Source organism: Malaya genurostris, chromosome 3 (assembly GCF_030247185.1).
Source record: "Malaya genurostris strain Urasoe2022 chromosome 3, Malgen_1.1, whole genome shotgun sequence".
NCBI lineage: Eukaryota > Metazoa > Arthropoda > Insecta > Diptera > Culicidae > Malaya > Malaya genurostris.
In genome coordinates this window covers 5,133,703-5,144,990 of record NC_080572.1, presented here as the reverse complement: position 1 = coordinate 5,144,990, position 11,288 = coordinate 5,133,703, and the positions used below count along the sequence as shown (strand labels likewise).

Below are 11,288 nucleotides of genomic sequence, written 5' to 3'. Positions count from 1 at the left end.
GTTCATTGTCACTGCCGACCGGGACCGTCACATACTCGCCAACCCGAACGATTGCCCAGTAAAGTTCTAGACCAAAGAGGACATGTGTTAACAATTACGAATTCACACTTGTTTGCTGACTTACCGGAGGAAAACTAAACCGGGATCATCTAGCAGTGCAATTTGGGTTGGAAAACAAAGTTTGTGACTTTACGCCTTACAACTTTCGATTAGAATAACGGAGGGATCCGTTTTACTTGCTTAAATTTATTCTTTATGAAATAGACACACTTCAAGTAAGTCCCAAAATTGCCAATTAACTTATAAAGAGATGCAAGGGAAGCTTAAAATTGTAAATTTAATATCTTGGAGATAACGCAGTGATGCGCAACGATAAATATGCACTGAGTAGAAAATTCTCACAGCATTTTTTTTCTTATGAGTAGTTAACAAATAAACTTTCCAAACCTCTTCTGAAGGAACTCTTCAGAAAGTCAAATAACAACATCCTTTGATTTTTTCTCTGCTTAAAAAAGTGATAAATTTCCAACTGATTACAAAACTTTCATACACAGTAGCACTGTGAGTAAGAACTGAACCAAGATAGAAAAGAAAACATCATAGAAATGCATGCAAGCTGCATCTACCTACTCGTTGTGACCTTCGCTTGGAAAATTGAGAAAGAAAATGTGTCGAATGTAGTTAATTGGTAAATAATAGTAAGCTCATTTGACGTTGTGGTTTTGAACTAGCGAGTAGTCACAAAACTTAGTGTGATTGTACTGATGCTCGTTAAGCTTATGAAGACGCTAGCTGCCACTGATGGAAAGAGGAGTTGAATTTCAATCAGTATGAGGATAGTTTTTTATGCTCTGCATGACTTGGTGAAATTTTTTACTGATAAAAATAACAGAACAAACAGATTGGGACTGAAATCAAGTTCAGTTTTATTCTCTGCGCCATGTTTCAAAATTATAAAGCAAAAACAAGTAACAGAAATAACATAAATTTGTATCGACGAGCTATTTCAATTATTCGAAAACAAAAACCTCGTAACCCAAAATTATTTATTTTATGGATGAAGAGAATCATCATCCAAAATTTCATATACATAACGACAAAGGATGTCATTAGATTCAATAACATTATTTTCTTCATTCTTCTTCCAACCCTTTTCATGCGCTAGTCAGGTACGGAGTTCCGTTCAGGTAACTGCTGATCTTTCGAGGTGCTCGTTGATTGAAATCCGACGCGCACCGTTCTTTCGTGTTCGTTTTATCTCATCCCAGTCCCGAACCGAACGATGGCATTCCCGGGATTGCATCAAAAGGGGATGTGAAAATATGAGTGACATCAAGGGGATCTCCCGATGTTCTCTCGACGATCAAAGGCTGACGCGACGTCTAATGTATCAAATATGATATGTGATTAATTTATAATTTGGCAAATTGAATTGGCTGCATTTTTCCGCTCCTCTTGCACTTCTGTTCACGGAGAATCGGGTTATTTGCGACTGTCTTCGGGTTGCCTTTTAAGGTGAGATCAGATTTATGAGTCAATTCGTTCCCGTTCCCTTTATTCGGGATGAATAATAGCAACTGACATGAGGATGAAATAATAATCAGTCGTCGTACCGTGAATAGATGCTCAATTGATTTCTGTTGCCGTATGTGTTCTCGACGGTCAATTGTCTGCTTCGACCATCATCGGAGGTCATCTAAATTGAGACATGTTTTATGAGCCCATTCGAACGAATGTGGACATGATGGCTCGACACATTTACGGGGAAGAGCAACCATTTCGAAAGCACTTGAACCTCTACAGGTACACCTGCCAGAGATAGTGTGATTGAACAAATCCTTGACCGTGTCCATGTCATTGTCATTGGATTCCGATAGGATTTGATGCAGGGCTTTCATTTGTAGCTATACGTGCACATTTAGCGATGCTTTTAGTATGCCAATCATTAATTCATTTCTCGTAGAATACAGTCAATAACAATGGGAATGAAATAGGGATGCCGATCGTTTATAGGTGTTTAACGATTTTCATAGAGTACTACAATTTCAATTGCAACCAAAATGTATTGATTGTAAGCTCCAACGATCGATTTTATATTCGTTTCATTCTTTATGGTTTGGTCTTGAACTCATCAGTGCGTTCGCAGTTAATATTGCAGACGTAAAGGTTCATCTTACTTGAATGTCACAGTTTTAACAAATATAATACATTTTTACGCTAAGGCTGCTGCTAAGGGCTGCTAAGTGCACCAGCAGATCAACATGAATTGCGAATGCACTAGTGGAAAAAATTGAAACGGTTTATGTGCATCATAGTACACAACTGTTATTCAATGGCAAATCGTGTGAATATGACACCGAAAATCTATCAAAGTGTCATTAGTGAAAACAAGATAACATACAAATGAAGCATTTGTAGTTAATCAAATGTTGATCGGTACACAAGATATCGATATCCATCATCCAGCTTGCGTTGAACCGAGTTTCCAATTAATTTCCTCGTGGTGTTCGGGCGAATTTGACCACAACGCTCTAGGCGGAAAAACAGGATCAGAAAGCTGTCCAAGGTAAGCGAGAAGAGGATTAGAAACGGTTGATTTAAATTCCACTTGCTGCCAGCCCAAAAATTGCCGGCTGGTCGTCCTGTCCAACATGGTTTTCTTTAGAAATTGCATCGGCGATGAGGCGTTCAAGCCTTCGTTTCGATTGGATCAGACCGGGGGTTTGGGAAAGGTTCAACTCTGTCGTGTCAGTCGGGCAAGTTGTTTCAGTATTAAGAGGATCGACATGTCAATCAACTTTCACTGGGTCTGACTTTACTAGAAGATGGCTTCCAAAAATCGGATTAATTACTTTACGGCAGTTGCGTGATCTGGGATGAGGTGAGCTGTTACAGCCAAGAACGTATAGACAAAACCAGGGCAGACCAACCGGAACTAATGGAATTTCTATTGTTCGGACCGGTAGAGGAAGATGTTACCGTCGGATTTTGGACGACCAGTCGTTGAATCGTTTAATAGATGACAAACCACCATGACCGGATACGACAGAGCCATTACATTCCACTTTCCGTACGTTCAGAACACATTCTAAATTAAAACGTTACCTCGCCTAATGACAGGGCAGCTTTCGTCGGAATCCGTAGATGGTTACACATAACAGAAACACGTAAGCCTGTACCGAATCAAAGACAACGTTTCCATTAAAGTTCTTTCGATGCGCTAATAAAAAAACAATAGAGCAGAGCAGGGCGGCGGAAACAATTTGAATTTGTGTGCTTACAGAGACCGTGACCAAATAGTCAACAAATTGGAAATAGAAAAGAATTTCCGCGAAATTGAAACCTCGTCCGAACGTCTGTAAATGTGCAGTGTTGCGTTATCTGTATCGAAATAATGGATGAAAGGAATAAAAAAAAGTTAGAGTAGCGTGCATGTTCGTCGATTGACTAGAGAATATCCTTTAAAACAATACTGAAAAAGAAAACAAAACCGAATTGAACCATTAGATAACGTTTGCTACACGGTTGGTTTCAGCACTTTGATCTGCTCCTCGGGGGGTTAGTACCAGGAATGCGGATGTCGATTGCGTGAAACGTTCTGTAGAATGATACTGCATAAAATCTTTTCGGAGTCTATTTGGCTGGACAGGTGCAAACGTGATTTCAGACGAATGAACAACACTCAGCTTTAGCAAAGCTAGACTTATATTGATTTTATGCTAGCGATAGGATGGAGAGGTGCAGAAAGAACGATAATCTGGTTAATAGCAGCGAGTTTCCGAACTTTTGAGAACGTGTCAGCACTACCGAATATCTGCGGAGCATTGTGCGTGATGGTTGATGTTAATACCGTGGCTACAGCTCTTTAGAATAATTATTTTCCTTAACCTAGCTTCAATTTCACTTTAGTCAAACATATTCGAGAGATATTTTCCTTACAGTGTCATTCATATATAATGTTTACAAATCACAGTTTAAAATATATTTATAAATGGCACAGAGCCACATGTTATTTTAGATGTAAATTTTTACTACCGGTACTCATCGCAGATAGATCGAAGCATAAATCCGTTAACTGTCAATGGCATTTTTCAAACTGTTAGTAAAATGGTTTTGAAATAGCAACTTCTTTTTTTTTATTGAAAAGATATTTTTATTCAGGCCTATTTGTGTATAAGCTTTACGTGGCCCATTGAGCCGATTTTTTAAATAATTTTTTTTTTTTTGAGTTAGATCTCGTTGTCACCCTTTTTCTAGGGGGAGAGGGGCTTCCATTTTCCTCCTGCGAGGATTGAGGGGCACTTCGTTCGTGGTTCATCTTGTCATCCATTGCCGCATCGGTGGTATTGTTGTTGATTTCGTTGCTAGTTGCTGGAGATGCGCTTTGTTGTACATTGTTTGCAGTTGCTGGTTGGTTGGGTGGTAAGTTGTAAACTGCAGCTGGTGTACTTTGCTCTATAGGGGATACGTTGGGTGGTTTCGTTGAAGGGGATGCTTCACTGTTGTTGGTGACTGTCATAGGTGTACTGGGGTTGCTTAGGGTTGGTGTGAAGGAAGCACCATTGTCCTTTGGTGTGGTTGTCTCCTTGTCCAGTTTGTCACATGGCTTACCGTAATGAACAGCTTTTTGGCAATATTGACATGTGGCCACCTGATTGTCGTAGATAACAAGTGATTTGAACGGAGTTCTTGTATCCTGACCGAAAATCACATAAGAAGGTATAGGCCTCTTGTGATCCACATAATGCACATTGTTATTGTCTTTTGTGAATTGAATTGCATCCAACTCTTTATAAAACTGGATGTAAACAACATTATTCGTCTTATTGCATTGAAGTAAATGCACACGTTTAATGTCAAGATGCATTTGCTCCTTAAGCAAATCTTCAAGTTCTCGTAGCGAAGGTAGAATTTTGCACTACCTGAGGTCAACAACAAATGTATTCTTTCGTGTTGGCGGTAGCTTTTGTTCGTTTTATTCACTCATTTTGAAATCGTTCTATTGTTCACTACACAATACTATACTTGGTTTCTTTCGTCTCGAACGTAAGCGGTTTTGCGTTTAATCGACTGATTTGGACGAGATGTGAAAGCAAACTGAGCAACTTCTTATTGACTCAAGATCTAGCAACTCTGAACTCACAAAGCCATGCATACGGACAAACATTTACTGTACACGGGAAAAATAAGGAATTAAATAAAATTTTCATATAATATATAATTGTCAGATACGAAATGTTGTGATTTTGTATATTACAAGATGTGCAAAAGTGTATCTTCGCATTTCACTCCAACTTATATGCAAGCACATTCAAAATTGCGTGGTTTGATTACGTGACTAGAAGTTCAATGTATGAAAAATAGAACACCAGAACCGACCACCACTTGAAGCAGATCACAAAATAAGTCAGAACAAAGTACTATGCTCTTGACAGATACTTGATACGTATGAATTTATACAACAATTAGCCGAGTCGGAGCCTGCCAAATTCTCTCAAATGCGACATAAAGTCATTAGGAATAGAATTTTCCATCAATTGACAAGTTAGGTGTCTCTGTATTGCATGGTATGTGGAAATCGGTCACCTATAATATTCATAATTTCTTTCTGTGCGTCAAAAGAGTTATGGTTAAAAATATATATAACAGAACAGATGCCTTAACACTATATTCAATAAGCCTCTATTGTTAATGAGTCCCAATTTGGTCAAAAGCGAGTTCATTTTTTTTATCTACAATATTTAAAAAAAGACAAGCCGTCAATTCTATCGTGATCACCTCTGGAACCGGAAGTGACAACAAATTAATCTTCGAAGTGGAGCAATTTAAGAAATAATAAGCAAGTCATCAGACTTCACACACTGCGATTCGGATGAATCTTTGCACAGATTTACAATTTACAGTTTCCGAGTCACCAAGTTTTGAAGAAAGTGCATGCAAAAACACATACACCCTTTTTAAAAATCAGTCGAATCGGTCTCTCCTTCCGTGCAGAACAAATGGTTTGCCATTCTAGAAACGTGTGCGAAGTTTCGAACAAATTGAAAAAAAGTCGATTCTGATTATGCCATTTTTTCTACTGTTAATTTTTGGAAAGTTACCCCCCAAGAGTAACTTTCAAACGGACCCAAAAGAAAAACACAACACACACGTCGAATGATATATAATACTAGGGGTCCCCGGAGCTCCGATCAAAAGTCGGGTTTTCCAGCAATTCTATTACCTTTCCATAGAAAAAGGCTAAATATATTTTAAGCATTCAAAGATTTTTCTATCCGTACAATTTTCTCGGAGATCGCTTAACCGATTCTAACTAACTTAGGATGTGAGTCAAGTTCGAAGATCAATTGGCTGTCGCTTCTGGTCTCGGAAAAATAACGCATATATTGCATAGTAGTATAGATACGAATTGCAGGTATTGTGAAATGAACTGTGTTTCCAATTTATTGAAAAATTTTATTAGCAATTATTTGCAGAGATACAGAACAAGAAGGAGCCTACACTCAAAAGGAAAAAAATGTGTGAAATTCAACTCAATCCAACAAATAGGCAAGCAACTGAGAGTATCCATCTGAACGGTTCAGAAGTAGAAACATATAAGACGAAAAAAATACCAAAACAAAGTGCGAAAAACAAAAAAATAGAAAGCAAGTTGTTTCGAAAATATCCAAGCCGTTGAAACGCACGATTTTCTGTCTCTATACAGAAAAAGAAAGGAAAATTATCTTATTTTTCCGCATATCCTTCCCCTTTGAATATCGCTGAAATTTAAAAAAAATAAACACTTTACTGTTTACAGAACTGGCTTCAGTGAATTTCATATTTGTCGTTCACAAAAAAGCAAAATACTGTCGAAAGCTTCATGAGCATTTTCTCCGTATTCAAGTATTATTATAGGTGCTTCAAAACGGTACATTCCAGTACCAAATTTTTACACTTCAATAAAATAAAGAAAATAGCAATTATGCAAGATCCGCTAAATATTTGCTCTTATTTTTAACTTAGGTGTCAGTTCAGGTGATGGTTTACCAACAAACTGCTTGGGAAATTCTCTGACTACGTTAGGCTTCGAACATTGAAAAATCGTTAAATCATGCTCCTGGATGTCACATAGTATAATTTCCAAAAAATCACTATCCAGAGGACCCAGCTAAACAATGGTACCGAAATCGCACCTGATGAACGAAAAACAATTAAAAGGGAGAAATTTGACGAAAAAAGTTGTTGGCAGGCAAAACAGCATGTCATATTTATCCTTAGACCATCGAATTCATCAAAACGAATGCATATAATCGTATCGTTTCTCTGTATTGTCATTGATCAGGTTGTATCTTGATTCACTCATTACGCTCCTGCGATTATCGGCAAGCAGACTTGGACAAATATCAAGAGGCTCTTGAATCTGCAAGCCGAAAGATGTCTAAGTGGCTTTATTGGAAACGTCAGGGAGCAAGTTATTGAACCAAACATAGCGAATCCAGAGCCATCGCAGAACGTCGCTTCCTGAGTCTTGAAAGGCGATTAGAGCGTGATCCATCCACCAAGGACGCATACTGCAAATTCATGGACAAATACGCACAGATGTCGCACATGAAAAGGCTCTATGATCCATCCTGTATTCAAGGAATCCAGTACGACAACCAAGGTCCGGGTTGTCTTCGATGCATCGTGCAAGACATCATCAGGTTTTTCCATCAACAACAAACAGCTTGTTGGTCCTGTTGTCCAGGAAGATTTACTATCGATCGTAATGAGATTTCGTACGCACCCGATCGCCATAGTAGCCGACATCGAGAAGATATACCGACAGATTCAACTGCACCCCGAAGATCGTCCGCGTCAACGCATTCAAAGATTTTTCTATTTTTCTATCCCGCACTCTCCAACAAGTTGTACGGGGTGAAGGAGCCAATTATCCTGCCGCTGTCGATGTTGTGAAACACGATTTCTACGTCGACGATCTTCTTTCTGGAGCTTCTAATGTCCAATCCGCTATTCGTCGTTGCAAGGAAGTATCCGCCATGCTTGCGTCAGCTGGCTTCCCGCTGAAAAAGTGGGCATCAAACTTCGTTGAAGTCCTCGCCGAAATCCCAGAAGAAGATCTCGCGTTATCGCCGCTACATGACCTCCAAGACGAACAGTCCGTTTATACACTCGGACTCGTGTGGGAGCCGAAATCCGACATGATGCGCTTCAAGGTTCAGTTACCGTTACCCGAATCTGTCCTCACCAAACGAAAGGTGATGTCGTATTTTGCACAAATCTTCGATCCGCTTGGTCTTGTTGGCCCGATCATCACGGTTGCGAAGCTGTTTATGCAGCGATTGTGGGCACTGAAAACCGACATAGGAGATTCATACGAGTGGGATCGTCCGCTGCCTCCGCATCTGCAAAGTGAATGGAAGCTGTTTCATGGTACATTGAATGCAATTTCCGTCATTCGCATTCCGAGATTTGTGTCGCAGGCCATAATCAAATCCACCGTTCTTAATTTCTTCTCAGATGCTTCAGAGAAAGCTTACGGAGTATGCTGCTACGTTCGTTTGGAATCCGCTGAAGGAATTCGTGTTCGATTGCTAACGTCGAAATCCAAGGTCGCTCCGTTAGCCACCCGTCATTCCATTGCGTACTTAGAGTTGTGTGCCGCTGTATTATCGGTTAACCTGTACGAGAAGGTGATGAATTCCCTTAAGGTATCGTGCGTTTCGTTGATTCGACAGTCGTTCTCCATTGGCTTCAATCGTCCCCATCCCGTTGTAAGACGTTCGTGGCAAATCGTGTTTCCACAATTCAATCCACCACCGCATCCTGTACTTGGCGACACGTTCCCGGAGACTCCAACCCTGCAGATCTCATCTCTCGAGGTATCAACCCAACTGATATCGGGAATTTAGATTTCTGGTGGATGGAACTCCAATGGCTATCGCCATTCCACTGGCCGCATACCGACCTTTCGACGCTTGATCAATCGGTTGTTTCCGAGAGCAAGAGCAATGTGGCTCTGATAGCTGTAAGCGTTATCGATCCGTCTTTCTCCGATCGTCTGTTTAGTCGATACTCCAGCTTTACGAAGCTTCGCCGTTCCATCGCATATTCGATGCGATATCTCCACTGTCTTCGAACAGTCATCCAGAAGACCAAACCAGAGCCGTTTGAGTCACTTACAACCGTCGATCTGCGCGAGGCGGATATAGCCTTGTGTCGCATAGCCCAACGAGAGATGGTAACCCGACAAAATTCTCTACCAGCATCGTTAAAGAGGCTTAAGCCGAGCATTTACCCAGACGGTATTATTCGAGTCGGTGGAAGAATCAAGCACGCCGCAGTCTCCGAAGATGTGAAACATTCTACTTGCGAAACATCCGCTATCTACATTGCTGTGTGAATATTACCACAAACAACTGCTACATGCAGGACCCCAGTTAACGCTCACCACGATGCGACAAAGGTTTTGGGTAATTGGAGGTCGTGATCTCGTTCACCGTACTTACCATCAGTGCCATAAGTGTTTCCGTAGCAAGCCCCGTTTGATCCAACAAACTGTTGCAGACATACCATCTTCACGAGTCTCACCAACAAGACCGTTTTCCGTTTGTGGTGTAGACTATTGTGGACCAGTCTACATCAAGTCACCAATACGGAACCGAGGACCAACGAAGGCATACGTATCGATCTTCGTGTGTTTCTCGACCCGTGCTGTTCACATCGAGTTGGTGTCCGATTTATCCACGCCAGCGTTTTTGGCTGCTCTTCGCCGGTTTGTCGCCCGCCGAGGAAGGATGAGCGTAATTCATAGCGACAACGGAACCGCGTTCAAAGGAGCATCCAACGAGCTCCACCGAATCCATCAGATGCTGAAATCCGACCAGGGCGGACGTAAGCAGATTCTCGATTGGTGCCCCGAGAATGAAATTGCATGGCGATTCATTCCACCTCGTGCTCCGCATTTTGGCGGCTTGTGGGAAGCAGCCATTAAGTCAGCCAAACATCATCTGTTGCGTGAGATAGGCAACGTGCATGTCAGCTACGAGGACATGACAACTCTACTCGTTCAAATTTAGATGTGTTTGAACTCCAGACCGCTCACTGCAATACCATCCGATCCGTCAGATTTGGAGGCTCTGACGCCAGGTCATTTCCTTGTAGGAACCAACTTACAATCCGTGCCCGAAACGTCATTAAGCGAAGTGCCGGACAATCGACTGTCGCATTGGCAGCTCACCCAGGAGCGTGTCCAACGAATTTGGGCAAGGTGGTATCCGGAATACCTTCAGCAGCTGCAGTCCCGTGCTTTGAAGCAAATTCCAGCTGTCGCCATTGAACCTGGATGTGTTGTCGTGATCAAGGACGATTGTCTACCGCCAACCCAATGACCTCTCGGGAGAATCACCAAGGTGCACCCGAGCAAGACGGTGTAGTTCGCGTCGTCACACTGAAGACAGCTTCTGCAGATTCAGTTGTGCGTCCTGTAGTCAAGCTCGCCTTACTACCAGTTGCAGAAACGTCTGTTTGACCCGTGCTCAGACAATAAAAACGCGAAATGAAGTGTTGAAGTATCCTTGCTACTTCAAGGTGGCCTGAATGTTGATGATACTTACCTTGTACATATTTAAAACCTAAACTTACATTTAAGTTAATTAAACCGAAACCTAAAATAATTAAACCTATAATTAAATGAACTTAATCTAAGCTTCGTGAATTTATAACTAATCTACATACTATAAATTATCATATCCTAAATTCTACTTATTATACCCCAAATATATAATATGAACCACCCTACGAGTGCGCGCATAAAATGTGTAAACAATGATACATTAAACGAATTCGATATCCGAACCAACAAAGGCAAGTGATCGCGCTATCGATCGTACACCGAAGTAAAGTAAGTCGCCCTAACAGCACTGGTAATTTGAAACATTTAAAAAGATATGTTGGCCATTTTGAGAAAAATATGCCTAAATCTCCAAAAAAGCACAAAGTCATCCTTCAAAGGTATCAAACCATTATTCATGCTGATGGCTGTTATTAAGATATTTGCCTGAAAATAGTCAAAGTCCTGGCATTACATTCCTTTTGTGGAATTTGGCCTTTCTGTTTCAACAGACTTCGCAGCCGATTCTTAGTGTATAGAATCATTGCATGGCTAGTACTATGGATCCTACTGACACTAAGAATCCTTCCAGGTCGGAGCTCGAACATACGACAACTGGCTTGTAAGACCAGCGTCCTAGCAATATTTGACCAGCGAAAATAGCAATATTTGAAAAAAGTTTCGCTTACTCGTA

General features: G+C 40.9%; 2 protein-coding genes across 2 annotated transcripts; both read left to right on the top strand.

Moving 5' to 3' along the window:
- Nucleotides 1-7,603: 7,603 nt before the first annotated feature.
- Nucleotides 7,604-8,894, top strand: LOC131438528 (uncharacterized). Its single transcript, XM_058608620.1, has 2 exons — nt 7,604-7,832; nt 7,891-8,894. Exons 1-2 carry the CDS (start codon nt 7,604-7,606, stop codon nt 8,892-8,894), a joined length of 1,233 nt encoding a protein of 410 aa, XP_058464603.1.
- A 543-nt stretch (nt 8,895-9,437) lies between these two features.
- LOC131438498 (uncharacterized) lies at nt 9,438-10,373 on the top strand. The gene is made up of 2 exons (XM_058608575.1): nt 9,438-10,019; nt 10,062-10,373. Exons 1-2 carry the CDS (start codon nt 9,438-9,440, stop codon nt 10,371-10,373), a joined length of 894 nt encoding a protein of 297 aa, XP_058464558.1.
- The last annotated feature ends 915 nt before the right edge of the window (nt 10,374-11,288 follow it).